General features: G+C 41.8%; 1 protein-coding gene across 3 annotated transcripts in view; it reads left to right on the top strand.

Annotated features, from left to right (window-relative positions):
• The first annotated feature begins 2,079 nt into the window (after positions 1-2,079).
• Positions 2,080-19,540, top strand: part of LOC105013364 (SH3 and cysteine-rich domain-containing protein 2) — a 35,782-nt gene continuing 18,321 nt past the window's right edge. For 2 of the 3 annotated variants that reach the window (XR_002197352.3, XM_020050666.3), the window contains exon 1: positions 2,080-2,823. Coding sequence is in view for 1 of the 3 variants with exons in the window: in XM_020050666.3 (XP_019906225.3) it covers positions 2,743-2,823 (81 nt within the window). In the remaining 2 variants the exon portion in view is untranslated. Of the gene's footprint in view, positions 2,824-2,989; positions 3,070-19,540 lie in introns of those variants that run through there. The other variant, XM_020050667.3, reaches the window with a different exon arrangement.

Consider the following 19,540-nt stretch of genomic DNA (forward strand, 5'->3'; position numbering starts at 1 on the left):
TAATGTGCAGCCTTATAGATTGGATCTATGCACTCTTATTGGATAGAGAAAATGAAGGGTCAGTAGACTGTGCAACATTCACCTTCTCTCCAAAATGGAAGATGCTGTAATAAAGATAGCATGTAGAGTTCATTTTATAAGCACAGGTGACCTTGGAGATGAGCACAGGAATTACCAAGGGAACAGAACAGGCACTGGGAAGAAGAGGAGAATGGAGAACGTTATTACTGGAGGTTGGAACTCTGTCTCTCTTTATCTCACTCACTCGCTCTTTCTCCTCTCTGTTCCATTTCTCTCTCTCCTGCAGCGACTAACCACTCTGTTTTAGACACGCTCATAAAGACATGCATGCACAAAGAGATTGAAAATGGGCCAGCCCATCCCACATGGGTCTGCTTTCTGGGGACAATCACAAGAACTCTTAATGCAAAAATAATGCCAAGTCTTGGATTAGATTTCTGTTTCAAAAAAAGTCCTGTGAAAAAGATTTAGGATTTTCCCTGCTGGGTCATTTAGTTTAGTGTAGGCTAACAGACAGACAGCATTATCATGCATCAGAATGGCCCTTAAAATGGGAAAGATCATAGGGAGCCAATCCCTTATGGAAGGTCCAAAACCAGGTGGTAAACATTATCTATAAAAGACATCTACAGTGTAATTCAGAATTATTGCCCCACTTGGTGTACATTAGCAAAAAAAATTAAATGCTATGATAAAATGTCACTGTTATTGGTTAGTTCTTATGTTAAAATATGAGAAACTGAACATTTAATTGAGAAAAAAATGCTTTTCTCAAACACACTTCATTGGCACCCCTAGAGACCAGGGTTTGAATCCTGCAAGTGGATGGGCCCAGGGGTCCTGTGAAGGGTGGTGCAATTGACCAGTATCGTCTGAATTTGGTTGCCTTTTTGACACTCTGGTGTCTCCTTGTGGTGGCTTGGGTGTCTGTTAGCTCAACCAAGAGGATATATTCCTTCCTGGTTGTAAATATTTCGGTTGTGCAAGCAGAAGAAAGCCACACCACACCATAAGAAGCCGCACCACACCAGATGTTTTCCAGGAGACAACTATGTCAACATCTACATCGGCCTTAACTGTGAATTGGATAACGAAATTATGTAAGATTATGTAAAATAATGTATATACTTTATTATAGTTTCCAAAACACAGCTGTCAGGTTTGCTTCCCATTAGGTTCTACTTTTGTGACCTTTCCTTCTCCACTCACACCATCCCATTGTCTTAGCAACATAATTGATTGAGAAATATTATTTTAAAATATTATTTTTTACATTAATAATGGAGATGTTAACAGTAAATTATTTGCTATCAAGACATTAATTTATATTACAATGAAATGAAAACACCTCATTGGAAAATGTTCTGTTGGAGACACACACACGCACGCGCGCACACACAAGCGCGCGCACAAACGAAACAACAGCAGCTGCCACTTGACTCGTATATTTCTCCCAGGTCACTTCCACTCTGTCATGACGGTCCACCATCACAACCGGAGACTGTGGAGTCTTTTGACGTGTGCTTGATGACGCATAGGTTTGCAACCTCGGAAAAAAAAATCATAATTTTTAACCTGATTTGACTGAAAGTGTCCACCGACACAGATGACAAACATATGTATAGGAGCGCATCCTGGTTGTTGACATTGTTACAAAAATACGTCCGGTGTAAATATTATGAATATTATTTGTATTCACTCATTTCAGTTTCACAGCTATTTAGGAATGCAACTAATGTTGCTGATCATTCTGAAAAGGTCAAATCTTTCAAGCGATTGCAATGCTTTTCTCTGGCATTTTAGGATGATTAGACTATTTACGGAGCTTTTCCATCTGGGTAAAGCAATTATGATACTCTAATTTGTTTCATATCAGCTAAACGGCACCCGTTATGATACAGTACCCACATTAAACTGACTATACTGTATGTTGAGTATATAATATTGACACAGTTGTAAAGAGTGTTCCAATCAGACGCCACGTAGTCACGGGGAGGCGTGACTCCGTTTGCCTTAAATCGAATTGAAGTCCGCAGCACGCGTCAAGCAAAAGGAGGGATGGAAAGTATATTGTAGTTGTGGTAAAATACTATTACAACAACAACTACTACTACTACTACCACTACCTCTACTACTACTACAAACTACTACTACTATAACGAGACGAGTCCTGGAAAAGACCTTCATGCATGATTCTAACAACTTGTTTTTGGAAATCAAATGGACTATTAGCCGTCGGATTCGGAAACATCAAATAGTTGTTCTTCTTTAGAAGATTCACACCTGCTGGTTCCCATATTATATCTTTTTTAATGTAAGCCTATAGTTTTACAATAGTAAGTAGCACACTACCAAGGGAGAACATCACTTGGTAGGTTACTTGCCGCGCAAGGCAGGATATGACATTTGTTTGCTGATGCGTAAGCGGGGTCCAATCTTTTGAAAACCGCCATAGATATTATAGGCTACACTTTCTGCAGCCCTGACCTAAAATGACTTCAGACATCCGATGACGATATTAATTGGAGGTAAACCTGTGCACTTCGTAGCGCTTGGTCCTTAACAGCCTCCCCATTCCTCGCGCGCGCTAATCCTTAAACGGTTGCGGGATTGCGCACGGTATCAATGGCTATACTGAGTACTCCTCATTAACTCACATTTAACTCATATCCGTAACCCGGACAATTCACAGAAGAATGCCCAATCTCTTGAAGATTTACGATGACGGAGAACAGTGAGATGGAGATCGAGACGCAGCTCCAACGCTCGCCAAGCAACATGTCCATCACACCGGTGTCCAAGGCAAGTAGTAGACCTCGATAATCTCGTCTCACTCGTCTACAACTGTTTCGGACCGATTGGGGTGACACAAATATGTTTGCAAGAATGAGAAATGTGAACCTCAGTCTACGGTCATTTGTAGATTTTACGCATTCAGTTATTTTTTGCTGTTCAAAATTTAGATTTTGGAATGTGACGATCTTTAGAAATTTGCATTTTTGTATTAGGATCCCCAATATCAATTTCTGCTGGGGTCCACACAGAACGGTAAGCACGCATTATGAACAACATGAATAGATACTAAAACTACAGAACACAATACATGTTGGAATGTGGTTAGTCTATGTGTTTTCACGTGGTAACTACGTTGGAATTGTATTTACACATGTATAGTAATTGTTCAGAAAGCCATGAAACAACCGCACACCAGTAGCCTGTTGGATTCTGTGCTTGCTCCCTTCACCACGTCCGCTGACGTCTCTTGTTTTAGATGCTTAGGACTGTCCTTAACTTCATATCACAATTGTTCAGCACTTAATTAAAACATGGTTTATTATTGCTTTACTGCCGAATTGGAGGTGTGCTTTTTCACTGTGATTTTAGAATTTATTTTGATCTAAATTTTAGCACACCTGCTTTGAACACAGTAGAAATTGGCCAGGTGCCTAATATAATGGCATCATCATGTTGCATGGGTATCTCACGTCAGGTCGGGTGTTAGGGAGGGGGCACGACGATTGGAGCATTATTTCTCTCATCCCTTTTGCTGCCTGTTTGCCTGCCTGTCTACCTGCCAGCCTTTCTGTCTGTCTGCCTGTCGGTGTGTCGGTGAGTGTGTTTTCAACACTGAAAATACTTTACAAAGAGAGTGTCGAGAATGTTCCAGAATAATTGTCCTGTTTAGGTTGTTTTGCCGTCATACCCATTAGGGGAGGTTAGTTTTGAACGGTTTAAACACTCACAGCACTGCTCCACTCAACATTTAGCTAAATGGAAGTGATTAAAGAGTGCCAAACCATCTCTCTACAAACACATGCACTGCCCAGACTTCAAGGGCCAGAAACGAGCCATTACACAGTGTCCCAGTGAGGTGGGGGGCGTTTCTGGTAATTCGTCAGCCTAGCTCTGCTTGATCCCACGGCTGTCTAGAATTTGTCATGTGTCTATCCCTGGAGGTGACAGCCACACTTGTGTACGTATTTACTCAGATTGAGGTTCAGGTATGGAGCAAGCAACATCCGACCTAGACTCCCATGTGCTCCGGCTTAGGCGTTCAACCGAGGTTAGCAATTGCACTGAATGCTACCTGCCTGCTTGACTCCATGTTCAGAATACACTCTAACCAGTGTCATCGCTTGAGGTGCTTTTTAAACTTTTTCAACACAAATGCTCTTGTGGATGTGCACCCACCCACCTATAGCAGTAGCAGCCAGACACTTGACACATTCATCTCTCCAGTTCGGTACCCTTTACCGGCATTTCTTCAGACTGTTTTGTCTGTCCTCAAAATGCTACTGACTATAGGGGAAATTTCACCGAACAATACATAAGATTCAGCTTTCAAGTCCTTGACGCAATCAGGCCCATATACACACACACACACACACATTGAAGCACACGCTGTTCGGCAGAGACAGAGGAACGAAAGGACAAACAGACTGACAGGGTTACAATGTCAGAGGAATGACAACACAGTGGTCTGGAATACAATAGGAATATAAAGCATGCACAGGCTGATTCAGAATGGGACTGAGGCTGTGTGAAGCATGCATGTGCTTGTGAGAGAAAGAGGCAGAGACAGAGTGTGTATGCGATTGGTTATGCTTTGCACATGCACTTACCAGGGTGCAAAACATCAGGCTGCCATTTAAAAAACACTTGTCAGGGATGAACATTCAACTCCATTCCTTAACGTCATCCATTACTTTAATATCACCTTTTTTCATTACTGGGAGCTTATGTTTTACTGTCAAGGCATCAAGTGTGGTTGACACATTCTTTTAACTCTTTCACAAAAAACATTGTTCCCAATAAAAATCATATAGGTATTCCCCAGGCCTAGCGACAAGCCTGGTTTAAGAAGGTAGGAAATATAAACTTTTATTATTCAGAGTTTTCATGTGGCTGCTATTTTAATATTGCCTCCAAAGAAATCAGGAATACATTTCATTTTATTTTAAACAACCATAAAATATCTACACCATTGGCAAACCAAACCATACACAATCGGCAGACCATACACCATCGGCAGACCATACACCATCGGCAGACCGTACACAATCGGCAGACCATACACCATCGGCAGACCAGACACCATCGGCAGACCGTACACAATCGGCATACCATACACCATCGGCAGACCATACACCATCGGCAGACCGGACACAATCGGCAGACCGTCCATCATCGGCAGACCGTACACCATCGGCAGACCGTACATCATCGGCAGACCGTACACCATCGGCAGACCGTACATCATCAGCAGACCGTACACCATAGGCAGACTGTACATCATAGGCAGACTGTACACCATAGGCAGACTGTACATCATAGGCAGACCGTACACCATCGGCAGACCGTACATCATCGGCAGACCGTACACCATCGGCAGACCGTACATCATCGGCAGACTAAATACCATCGGCAGACCATACACCATCGGCAGACTGTACATCATCGGCAGACCGTACATCATCGGCAGACCGTACACCATCGGCAGACCAAATATACCATCGGCAAACCATATATACCATTGGCAGACCGTACACCATCTGCAGACCATATATACCATCGGCAGACCGTACACCATCGGCAGACCGTGCCCCATCGGCAGACCATGTCATGTCATTTTGGTTTAAGAAAAGTCTAATCTTAGGCAAATTTCTGTGGATCTGTAACTCTGCAGATGATCTGGTCAGAATCACTGGTACAGGACCCCTTTACTCTGATGGCATTACTCGTAATTGTGTCTCCATAAATCAATACAGAGCCATTTAATAATTATTTAGATTTATGAGGAACAAGTCAATTGACAAAGTCGTGGACAATTTAAGGAATGTAATTAACCACGCAGTTTATACAAACATAAGTCTCGGGGCTCAGTCCCATGGCTGTGAATGAGGTCAACCCCAACTGTGTTTAAGGTGGAATGTTAATTGTGGTGTCTGTGGAGCTCTTGTTAAACGCTTGAAATTCTCCAGCCTGGTGCCCTGACAGTCATTGACACCCTGTCTGTGTGGCTTTATTAGCAATCCATTATTTGAGGACTGTGTTAAATGTCAAAGCCATTCTCTCCTCACATACGAGTCAAGGGGGTGGGGGTCTGAACCCTGTAGACCGGGACTGATGGTCTCTGGGACGGAGGGTTCCTGCTGGTAATTTGTCTGACAACACACACACATGCTCACCCTTATGCAGGCACACACACATATATACGTACAAACACACACACACATGCTCACCCTTATGCAGGCACACACACATATATACGTACAAACACACACACACACGCACACAAACATATACTGTACATACAAACACACACACACACACACATGTATATACATACAAACCCACACACCCACACACACACACACACTGAGTCCGCACACACACGCCCTGCATTTGTCCCATTGCGCTCTCACTCCATGCTATATTATCTTTCTATCTATCACTGTTTCTTACTATTCTTCACAAAAATACACACACACACACACACACAGTTACACCAGAATATAAACTCTCCTGCCGGGAGTAACTTGATGTGATCAAATATTACAGAACAACCAGGCCATTCCACGTGTCTGTAAGATGTTTCCCTTGTGATAAGAGTGACGGGGAAAGAGCCCTGTAGATAACAGATTGTCCCCGAGGCTGCCTGCAGCATTTTCCCACCAGTCCCAACTCAGATGAAGGATGTCAGGAGACGGATGTCACCAAATGAGAGAAAGACGGGGGACTAGAAGGACAGACTAGGATAGGCAGAAGGAGAGGTCTCCTGAATGTTGTTTCTAGGTGGGCTTTCTGTGGACTACCATGGCATGAGGCCAGACGGTCTGAGAAGTGTGTGTGTGTTTGTAAAGGAGTAGATTCAATTTCGGAGGAGTGGACCACGTCCAAGAAAATGGCACCATTCTCATAAATATGTGCAGATAGTCAGCCCTCTCAACACATCCTCTCACCAGCAGGCAGTGGCCCTCCTCAGAGAAGCACTCTGGTGGCTTTGAGCACGACAACAGTGTGAAGGACACTTCGGGGAGAATGTGTAGACTACGTCCTGTACGGTATGAATGACAACACCACCAAATGTTCACATTTCATTTGCTCTTCCTCAGTTGGTTTAGAGTTTTGGGCTTTGGGCTCTGCTGTGTGGTGGTGTCTGTCTGTTCCACTGACACGTATGAAACTCCTCTGCTGCCTTATGGAAGGGGCTCCACACTGGGGCCAATGAGTGATTGGGGAACTTTAATTGTTTCAACACCTTCACAGCTGGGGTGTTTATTAAGGTGACACCTTCCCTATTACTGACAGGCGTGGGCTGAACGGAACCATTGGGGACATAAGGAAAACTTCATTTACCTGGATGTTTGTATGTATGTCGCTGTTTATATCTTTATCTCTGTGTCTCTTCCTCGCTGTTTATATCTTTATCTCTGTGTCTCTTCCTCTTCCTCTCCATCTCTGTTTATATCTTTATCTCTGTGTCTCTTCCTCTCCCTCTCTGTTTATATCTTTATCTCTGTGTCTCTTCCTCTCCCTCTCTGTTTATATCTTTATCTCTGTGTCTCTTCCTCTTCCTCTCTGTTTATATCTTTATCTCTGTGTCTCTTCCTCTCCTTCTCTGTTTATATCTTTATCTCTGTGTCTCTTCCTCTTCCTCTCCATCTCTGTTTATATCTTTATCTCTGTGTCTCTTCCTCTTCTTCTCTGTTTATATCTTTATCTCTGTATCTCTTCCTCTCCCTCTCTGTTTATATCTTTATCTCTGTGTCTCTTCCTCTTCCTCTCTGTTTATATCTTTATCTCTGTGTCTCTTCCTCTCCTTCTCTGTTTATATCTTTATCTCTGTTTCTCTTCCTCTCCCTCTCTGTTTATATCTTTATCTCTGTGTCTCTTCCTCTCCCTCTCTGTTTATATCTTTATCTCTGTGTCTCTTCCTCTCCTTCTCTGTTTATATCTTTATCTCTGTGTCTCTTCCTCTTCCTCTCCATCTCTGTTTATATCTTTATCTCTGTGTCTCTTCCTCTTCCTCTCCATCTCTGTTTATATCTTTATCTCTGTGTCTCTTCCTCTTCTTCTCTGTTTATATCTTTATCTCTGTATCTCTTCCTCTCCCTCTCTGTTTATATCTTTATCTCTGTGTCTCTTCCTCTTCCTCTCTGTTTATATCTTTATCTCTGTGTCTCTTCCTCTCCTTCTCTGTTTATATCTTTATCTCTGTGTCTCTTCCTCTCCCTCTCTGTTTATATCTTTATCTCTGTGTCTCTTCCTCTCCCTCTCTGTTTATATCTTTATCTCTGTGTCTCTTCCTCTCCTTCTCTGTTTATATCTTTATCTCTGTGTCTCTTCCTCTTCCTCTCCATCTCTGTTTATATCTTTATCTCTGTGTCTCTTCCTCTTCCTCTCCATCTCTGTTTATATCTTTATCTCTGTGTCTCTTCCTCTTCTTCTCTGTTTATATCTTTATCTCTGTATCTCTTCCTCTCCCTCTCTGTTTATATCTTTATCTCTGTGTCTCTTCCTCTTCCTCTCTGTTTATATCTTTATCTCTGTGTCTCTTCCTCTCCTTCTCTGTTTATATCTTTATCTCTGTGTCTCTTCCTCTCCCTCTCTGTTTATATCTTTATCTCTGTGTCTCTTCCTCTCCTTCTCTGTTTATATCTTTATCTCTGTGTCTCTTCCTCTTCCTCTCCATCTCTGTTTATATCTTTATCTCTGTGTCTCTTCCTCTTCTTCTCTGTTTATATCTTTATCTCTGTATCTCTTCCTCTGTTTATATCTTTATCTCTGTGTCTCTTCCTCTCCCTCTCTGTTTATATCTTTATCTCTGTGTCTCTTCCTCTCCCTCTCTGTTTATATCTTTATCTCTGTGTCTCTTCCTCTCCTTCTCTGTTTATATCTTTATCTCTGTGTCTCTTCCTCGCACTCTCTTGCTTTCCCTTTTTATTGCTCCTACTCTTTTGTTATCAGTCTCTTCCCCTCTCTTTCTGTCTCTATCTTCCTCTCTCTTTTGCTCTGTTGAGTGTCATGGGCAGGTGATGAGCTGTCTGGGTGAAGGTGATGGACGGTACCCAGTTAAGGGGTCAGTGGAGAGGATGGGACACTGATGATTTGGTAGGTGAGGGAATGACGGATGGGCTGTTAGCCAGGGAAAGTAACTACAGATTGTCTTCACTGAAGGACTCTTTTGGCAACTTACAGTTTTTACTCAATCACCTTGGCTCATTTTTCGAAACAGGCTTAACATTCTCTAAACTGAAAGTGCAATTGTCACAACTGTTTCATGGGACATCACAACTCTATGGCATGTCTGCAAAATGTAGTGACTCACCCAAGACATTTAATTCATGCTTTGAAACCTAGTTTTTTGGTAAGTTGGCCAATGCCACCGAAATGTAAAGTTCTTTTGTCATCGTGTGAGCCGTACTGGTCAAAATGTTCAAATGTTTTTTCACCGTGGCAGTCCACCCTGGACATGTTTGTTTTATCAGAATTTCTGTTTTGTTCTACTTTTTTGTTGACACTGACTCCTTACTGTACTACACAAGAATGTCAGTTTTGTCAGGCTGAATACTATTGTGTATCACACTGAGCTTTTTAGATAACAGTTTCAACAGTAGGTAAAAGTCTACTGGGAAAAGTTGATACTGTACAATACTGTAGTACACAGAGAAAGGGTATGCACATTTGTATGTATAGAGTATATTTATTTTTCTAGCAATGTGTTACATGTAAACAGACAATTCACATTTGTATGTACATTTTTACATATTTCTTACATGTGAAATCATATATAGTGAGCTGAAAATTCGCCTCAAAAAGACATCCACGAAAACAAAAAAAACTGCAACCCCAATGAAAAAAACTTAGTGGTTCTGTAAAAAACAATGAATTGCACCATGAATGGTTCATTTTGCATGTGATGGCTCACACAATGAAAGAATGTTTAGAAGTTGTGAATAGTATGACAGTTTCACTGAGAATCAACTCATTAGTTTTGATCGGCAAGCCATGTGCATGTAGGTGTTGTGCAAGTTGTACTTACTCTTTTGCACAAGTGCGAAAACGCGTGCAATTTTAAGAAATTCTAATCTGGTGTGAGCAGGAAACTAATTGTTCAGAGATATGAACTTACTGTTTTGAAAAATATTATTCTCATTCAAGAATTGAGCCAAAACGATTGAGAAAAATTGTAAGCTGGAATCCTTTTTTTATTTTTATTTTTTTACATGCATTGTATTTATTGATGAACAGTAGTAATGATAAGTCATAAAAAATCGTGATCAGGAAATAAATATTCTTAAAACCTGTCACAATTATTCCCACATTTGAGCACCCTCCCGCTGCCAAGATTACAGCACTGAGTCCTCCTGTGAACGGTTGGGGGGGGCAACAACACCAACATAATCAGAATGGGACAGGTGGCCAAATAAACAAGTCTAAATAAACAGGAATGAATGTTTGTTGTTTCTTTATATTTGAAAATAAACAAGCAAAGAGACAACTAAGTCTACATGACAGAAAAACTCAACTTTGACAGCGCCCCCCCCCCAAAAAATAAATACAGGAACGAAAGGAGTGAACTGGGTGGTGTAAACTGTCTAACAGTTGAAGAAACACCTCCAAGGGCTTGTCCTTGTCTATCTGGTCATGCTTCTGACCTGTATTAGATTTTATAGACTCTGGACACAGCCCACATGCATTTATTAAGTATTACAACTTGTACTCTTAAAATGTTCAACCAACACAGTCAGAAGAGGACTGGTCACCCCTCCAAGTCTGGTTCCTCTCTAGGTTTTTTCTTAAAGGTCCCCTGACATGAAATTTTCATTTTGTGAGGTTTTTTAACATTAATATGAGTTCACCTAGCCTATATATGGTCCCAAATTTTCTAAAAATTCCATTCGGTGTAAATTGAGCATTTTCTATCTTTCTCTGACTTGGAGAAAACGGAGAATCAAACAGGCTGATCTGGACCCGTCTCTTTGTGACGTCGCAAGGAGAAATTGTTAACTCCCATGGTAACTGCCCTTTTTCTGCTTTGCCCGCCCAGAGAAAGAATTTAAATAGAGCCAGGTGTGAGGCACACATGTGTGTGAGCGCGACTTCAATTTGTCTACGCGACGAGAAGGGGCATCATGGCTTTTGAGCGAAGGAAACACAATAATTGCTCAGTAATAGGATGTAGAGATGAGCAACGAAGCCTTTTTTTACTTCCTTCGTACATGCCACAGAAGAACCAGTGGAATGATTTCATTTTCTCCGGAAAAGCGCCGACACAGCTTCCCAAAGTTTTGCATGTCTGTGGCAAACATTTCACCGACGACTATGTACATAATGTTACACAACAAAATTATTTACTCCTGCGCGCACATAAATATATAGGCTTTATATATCTTGTGTAACGTGACTTCATGATATGAAGGGAGAATTTTTACATTTAAAAAAACCCTCTTCTCTAAACTAGAATATTTACTGATATAGATGCTAACACAGCTTTAAAATCATCACAAATCAGAGAAACATGAAAAGGCAAAAGCAGATTAGCTTTAGCTTTAACTTACATGATAATCAGACATCCTAACAAAGTATCATATAGACATAATATTTTTAACTAACCATTTGGAAACATCCTTCTGGAGGCGCTGAGTTGCAACGCTTCAATGTGTCTTCGTGCCATTGCAATATGATCCAGACATACCGGTAAACATGCACGTTACCTTTGCCGCAAGATAGTAAAGGCCACGCCCACCCACCACCTTGCCCCGCCTTTTTCATCCTCATTAAAATTTAAAGTCACAGACACCAATACGGGCCGTTTGAAGGAAGCTCATTCTGTGACTGTATTGTAGTGGCTATAATTCTGCAGCAAGGCTGAATTTTTGAAAAAAGATTTCAGATACAGTACTAGGGACCACTATGGCCTATATTAAAGCCTACAAAAAGTAGCATGTCATGGGACCTTTAAATTTAGACCCCATGTGCTTCAACTCTGTTGTGGCTTGCTCCTTGGGCTTTCAGGCTGGGTATTTGTAAAAGCACTTTGTGGCAACTGCTGACGCAAAAAGGGCTTTATCAATACATTTGATTGGTTGATTAATTATTCTAACCACGGAGTCCAGTAGGCTTGTAGGCTAAAGGAGTCTAAACAGTGAGTAAGGTTTAGTTTAATAAATTAGGAGTCTAACTGAAACACTAAGGTGAGGATGAGTCTCTGGCGTGGTACAGGTTGATGCAGGTCTCGGAACGATGCAGAGCCACTGTCTCCACGGTGTGCTGGCTCTTTTGGAAGTGTGAGGTTAATCTTGTTGACCAGTGTTCTCCAGGATCTGAGCAGGGCTCTTGCTGTAAAGGGCACAGGGACAGAGACCATTATTTGCGTGGTTGTGTCTGATTGCTGGGTTCTTACCTGCTGAGCGGGGCAGCTGCTGGGTCTTTAGTTCCACCTCACTGCATAACAATCACACCTTGAGGTCCCAGGTATCTGCTATACGTGGGAGAACATATAGCAGATACCTGGGACCATTCATCCATTTTGAATCTCTTCAGATCCTTTAGAGTCTGTGGTGCTTGCTTCTGGACTCTTCAGCTCAACCCACAGGATTTTAATTGGGTTTAGGTCAGGGGACCGGGAAGGTCATTGCAAAACCTTAATTCCATAGTCCGTGAGAAATGTTTGTGCAGACATGAGGAATGCTTTGTATCGTTTTCCTGCTGGAAGATCCAACAATAACCCAGTTTTAGCCTGCTGGCAGAGGCAGACAGGTCTTGGACTGACAGAGGCAGACAGTTCATGCTGCCATGTATCTTGACAAGGTTTCCAGTGCCACTGGAAGTAAAACAGCCCAACAACAACAACACCAGTGTACTTCAAAGTAGGGATGAGGCACTTTTCTGCATTACTATATTTTTGTCTAGGCCAAACGCACCTCTGGTTTTTATTTAAAAAAGCTTTTTATTGCAACCTTCCCGAACAACATGTGATTATCTAGGTGGCGTCAGATCGTAGTTTTGAAGACTTTCTGACCCCAACTACTGCTGCAGTTCTCCAGCTGTGATCCTTGGAGATTCTTGAACCAACATCTTCACTGTGCATGGGGTCAGTATAGACGCACATCCTCTTCCAGACCAATTTTGAACATCTCCAGTTGCTTTTAACCTTTTAATTAATGCCCTGACTCTTTACGTCCAACGCCACCTGTTGCCAAAAAACCAAATGTTAGTGTCATCAAACCTTAGGAACCTGGTTCTAAAGAAAGTTTTCAATGATATTCACCAAACTCCTGGCAATGAAAGTTGTCGTTTCCCCCGAAGAAAGAATCTGCTGTCAACCTTAATAATTGTAATTTGTTGGCATGGAGCAGGCGTCTAATCCTAGTTGTGGAGACTTGATGACCCCAAGATGGAACCAAATTCGGCATATCTCCAAATTTGAACCTCTGACATTTTCTTGTCACTTGATGCATCCTTATCACTGTGCGTGAAGGCGAAATACACATGGGTCTTCTTGCAGGCAGATTCATCACAAGTCCAGTGAGTGTGTGTTCTCTGGCATTTCCTATGTTGACAGATGAGTACGGGAGTTGTGTGTCACCTCGTACTTATACCTCACTGAAACAGGATGTCATGGATGACTACTTGTGATTTCCCTAAGACTGTAAATATACATCAATTAGATTTTATTCATACGATTGTCTAGGGGTGCCAATAACTGTCACAGATCTTTTCAGGTAAGGAAATTATTTCTTGAATATTTTCTTTCTTTGAATAATTGTCACTCAATTAAAGGTTACATTTCTCTTCTATTTTGTGTTTAATGTCAAGCTGAGGAAAAACACTGATATAATTTTTTTTAAAACATTCTGGAGGTAGAGCACTATACATACCCATTCATTCTTGAACAATACAATGCATACTTTACACTGTTCTGTCTCAGAAAAATGTATAACACCAGGGCTCAACGTTAAACTTTTTTGCCACTGGACCCAGTGGGCCATTTTTGCTCCTCGCTCATCAATTCGGATATTGGAAAACGAGAGCAGTTAAAGTAGGTGGGATTCCCGAATGGGTAGCGTTTATTTATTTAGCTTATTTGAGGTCAACGAGCTAGCTATCGTTAACGTAGTGTTGTGTTTGGCTTGCTAGTATATAATGTAGCCAATTTAATTTAAATGTTGTGTATCTAACAAGGCCGTTATCGTGGGTATTGTGTCATGTTGAAATGTGATTGTATTTGCAATTTTAAATTTGTATGCAATTTTTATCACAGATACACACAAACCCACTTGTACCTGATTTATTACATCTTAGATACACACACAAACAAATACTACCCGAGTCAGGCTTTATACCACCACACGTAATACATGCTCAACTGTGCTCAAAAGTATTTCCAGCCACAACACTAACTTTAACGATAGCTAGCTTGTTGCCCTCAAATAAACTAAATAAATAACGCTACCAATTCGGAAACCCCACCTACTTTAACTGCTCTCGTTTTCCGATATCCGAATTGACAAGCGAGGCCGATTTCTCCAAACTTAGAATAACAGAAAACGGTCCGTAAAAACTGTTATCCATTATTCTGTTCAAGGTTCTATAACGGTTGAACAGGTAAATAATCTTTTAGTTCAACTGTTCAAACGTTACTTTTTACTGGCCCCGGGACATCGGGCCATCGTTATTGTCGAGCCATTTACACGGATGGTTAACTCTGGCTATAAAAATAAGAGTGGATACATTTTCTCCAAGCTTATCAGCTGTTAACCAAAACAGGGACAGGGTGTCCATTTTGTTACCGTTTCACTCAAATGGTATAGCTTTAAGGGGACAAAATGGCTCCAGCTGGGTCTTCTTAAGACAGATAAGTCTCCTGACGCTTCACAAGACAGACAAGAACGTCACAATTCAAAACCAAAGTATACAGACAAAACCTTTGTATAGTTGTTCATGCAAACTAGGCCACTCTGAGAATTCCCACATACAAATTACTTTTGATAGGCATCTTGCTAGCTATAGCTGTAGTTTAATAATTAGCAGACATATAGCACCTACTTGTCTTTGAGTCCTCTTGCATATGACCCTGTTTAAATATGTTTTCCTTCATTATCCATAATACCTGATTGGCTACTTTAATCCTGTCAGTATAATAGGCAACTACTTTCAGCCACTGCTCGTTTTTTGTCAGTGTGAATTGCCAAGGAGACTGAATATAATAAAAACAATGATACAAAATCATTTTAACACTGTAAATTTGAAAATGTCTGTAATTTCATGCCTTGATTATGTTGATACGTGATCATCAACCTGCTGTAGTCCACCAGCTGTAATCAGCTCATGGAGGGGAGGGGAAGCAAAGAGGACACTGCTGAGATTAGATGAGATGATCCATGATTGTTTGCTTAGGCTGAAATATGCAATATAATATATTTTATTGCCAGTCGCTACCAGACTGGTAGAACACATTTTGAGAGATTCGTGGGATACCAATACCAGAGTACGAATGAGCTGTCTCATGTTTTGTCTCTTTCTGTCATGTCTTCTTTGCTCTATGTAGCAACCTTTGCTAGAGAATGCGACATTTTACTTTTTACTTTTAAACAGTTTGTTACAAAGGTTGAAAGCCATGGTATCTACCCAGGTGGAAAAACATTTGTTTCTGTTCTAATTGCATTGATGTCTGGTTTCTATTAGCAAGAACGCCCCTGAGGTTCTCTGGTTTATTGACAAAAGTGAGGTTCATAAGAGAAACCTCAGAGGGGTACAAATTTAGCAATTACTCAAGGACCACAATGCATCAGTCAGTGCAGTTTTGGATCAAAATTCTCCCAGAAACCTCTGCTTGGCTAGAACACAGTTCCAAGTGACAGACAGAACAACAGGCCCCACACGATCTGTTCTGCTCCAATCCGATTTACCGGTGAACAGCAACAAGGAGCAAGATAAAATGTGTGTGTGTGTTGCGCGCATGCTTGCTTTCATGTGTGGGTGGCTTGCGTACGAGTATTGCTGCCTCTCCCGACATCATTCATTTAGACTTAGTGAAGTTTCCCAGCAGGCTATTTATATCCATTGCCTGCCAACTCTTTATTTTTTATCTCCAGACAGAAAAACCCAAGGGATGTTGCTTTCTGTGTGTGTGTGTGTGTGTGTTTGTGTGTGTGTCTGTGCGTGTATTCTGTCCGTGTATGCGTGCATGTGTTCTGTGTGTGTATGTGCATGTTCTGCTTGTGCCCTTGTTTTTCAATTTGAGAGCTGTCCATAAACAACCTTTTGTCTCTCCCACGGCTGCAGCAGTGTTTACTGCTCAGCATAGCTTTGCCCTTTGAGATGAACAGTCAGACAAACAGACACTAAACAGAACCTCTACCTGCGAAGGGTTCCATGGCCATGATGTACGGCATGATGTATTTATATTCAGCATGGGAGATATCTATATGACCCATGACCTGTGGTATACGGGTAGACGGAAAGAGGAAAGGAGATGGAGGAAAGAGAGAGAAAGATGAAAAGAAAGAGAGAAAGGAAATATTTTCCTCTGAGTCAGTGCCTTTTGGGGATAGGCGTTCAGTCTGACTGTTAAGAGAGTTAGTTCACTCATCCGTATGCCAGGCCTGGATCAGTACCCAGGTCACGTCAGGTGTTAGCTACATGACAAATATAATGGGCAAAGAAATTAAATTTGCCAATCATCATGAGAAATGTGGAGAGACAAAAATATAAACCCAACATGTAACATTTCATTTTAACATGTGACTGAGTTACAGTTCATGTAAGGAAACCTGTCAATTGAAATCAATGAATATGGCCTTAATCTCTGAATTTCGTATTATTTGGAATTCAGATAAAGTAAGTGAGTCCAACACATCAAATTAGAGGTCAGCGAGCATTTCTCCCTGGCTAATTCCCAAATGACTCTCTATTCATAGTGAACTGCTTTCACCACTAAAACCAAGGGCTTTGTAACTTCAGAGCTAGTGGCAACTGAGATGCCACCAACGCGAAGCGGACAAAACCTTCACCTGAGTATCCAAACACCATATCACGCGACATTGTAACGCCAGTTTATGAGTGAATTGGGAGTGCTTCCAGAAAAAGGTTGAAAAACTATTTAGATCTTTTAAGAATTTCATACTTAATATTTCCCCTTTCCTTTTAAGCCTCTAATCACTGTGGTGTTTATAATGCACACTATTGCAGTATTAGATGACTTATTTTAGAGGATTACATTTTTTAATCTTCTCTTGTCTGTATTGTTAAGCACAGTGAACATCACAGTGTTTGCCAACACTGGTAGAAGTTGGAAGTCTGGACATGGGTGGTCACAGTTATTATGAATGTCCCTTGACAGTTTTGATTACCATTCATTGCTATCCATTTTACCTGGTGGTACAACAAGATGTGGAATATACCATTTTTGAATTACCCACAATTCTATGGAGTCTGGTCTGCTTACATTTTGAGCAATGTTAAGCTCCATTAAAATACTTACTGCACTTGAAGTAGGTTACTTGATTTCAGCTATCACAGTGTCCCCCTGTTTGTGGGATTTCGGCAAATATATTCTTCACTGGCTTTTATCATAAGTCGATATTTCGACTTTAAATCGTTGACATTTCATAAACATTTGATGGTATGACACACATAGTTGACTAAATTATACACACAATATTTTCTGTAAAGATACAGCCTTTTAAATTCACATACCCCCCCACCCCCAAAGTATTTTCCCAATACTCTCTTTAAAAACTATATTGCATTCTCCCAACACCAGGTCCCAACTTCATAGACGCACTGCTTTTTACGGTTTCCACAGCAAGACGTTTTGAGTCATAGTGTTTTCAAAGCTTTTGATCGTGACCCATATGCCCCATAAAGGGAATCAGGTTCCATTGGAGGCTCAGCCAGTGTCTGACGTTTGACTGGATTAGCTGTAAGTGAGATGTGTTCCAGTGTAGGCAAAAGCCACCTAACAAATAGAGTTTCTATGATGCCCTTAGTGTTGAGGGAACACGCTGTGTGAGCCCAGTGCTAACAGACACCTCCACCCTCCAACATCTCCACTCCTACTGTCAATACCTTCCCTTACCTGACTGAGCCCAGTGCTAACAGACACCTCCACCCTAAAAGCCTCTTCACTCCTAGTGTCAACCCTCAGAGTCTCGTCTCATATAGGCACTTGACACAAATAAAAGCACTTTTCACACACACCCACACACATATACACACACACACACACACAAAGGAACACTGAGTCTTTCTGGACCAACTGTTATTCTCTCTTTATGTTCCCTGAGAAGCCGAGATGAGAGCCTTGACTCCTAGTAAACTGATTATATCGCCAGACAGTGTGTGCGCGTGTGTGTGTGTTTGTGTACCCAGTGCATGGAGCGGTGTCAGTGCTGGATCGATGGACTGTTTGTCTGATCCATTCTTTTAGATTGAGACAGAGAGGACCACGCCCCATTCCATCTGTCGGCTCCTTCCGTCCTCTCTGAGGCGTCTCCGGGACAGACCCTTCATCACACCTAACTTCACGTGATCTATGATCCTCAATGCCTCTGGCCTGGGGAGAACATCAGTCAGTTAAACGGGTTGTCTATTATTTCTGTAGGTAATCGATGCAAGAGACAGGTCCCAGATATACAGAGAGATGTCCCAGATATACGGGACACAAGAGTGATGGCTCGGGGATTGGTGTTTCTGTCAGTCATGCAGGAAACATCAGGTCAGTAGAGCTAATAAGGCATGTGAAGCCATGTCACGTACATGGGGTGAGGATGAGGTATACTGTATGTTTAATCATCAGGGTGTGTGTAATGTGTGCGGGTGGGTGTGTGTAATGTGTGCGGGTGGGTGTGTGTAATGTGTGCGGGTGGGTGTGTGTAATGTGTGCGGGTGGGTGTGTGTAATGTGTGCGGGTGGGTGTGTGTAATGTGTGCGGGTGGGTGTGTGTAATGTGTGCGGGTGGGTGTGTGTAATGTGTGCGGGTTGGTGTGTGTAATGTGTGCGGGTGGGTGTGTGTAATGTGTGCGGGTGGGTGTGTGTAATGTGTGCGGGTGGGTGTGTGTAATGTGTGCGGGTTGGTGTGTGTAATGTGTGCGGGTGGGTGTGTTCACGGTGGGCGAAGAGACCTGTAAGGATACTGAATCAGATAAGGAGCCTGCTGCTGACAGACAGGTGAAAGGGCTTCTGGGTTAACAGGCTCCGTTCCCAGCTAAATGAGAGAAATGTTATTTACAAACACCCTAAACGTGCTCTCTAAGAAACATGCCTCATCGCGTTGCACTGCCACCAGAGAATGGAAAGACATAAAACCCAATTTAGTGGGATTAAGTTCATTCTTTTTTTCCCCATGTGAGTGCTATCTTCCTCTTGTGCTGACGGGTTTTCATTAAATCGCGTTGCACACGGATGACATTGTGAGTTCTTCGGGACAACCAAACATCACCATTTTTAATGAACACAACTTGTTTATGGAACATAGCTAGTTTGTCTATCTCTGGGGGACAACTTGGTC

Source organism: Esox lucius, chromosome 11 (assembly GCF_011004845.1).
Source record: "Esox lucius isolate fEsoLuc1 chromosome 11, fEsoLuc1.pri, whole genome shotgun sequence".
NCBI classification, from domain to species: domain Eukaryota; kingdom Metazoa; phylum Chordata; class Actinopteri; order Esociformes; family Esocidae; genus Esox; species Esox lucius.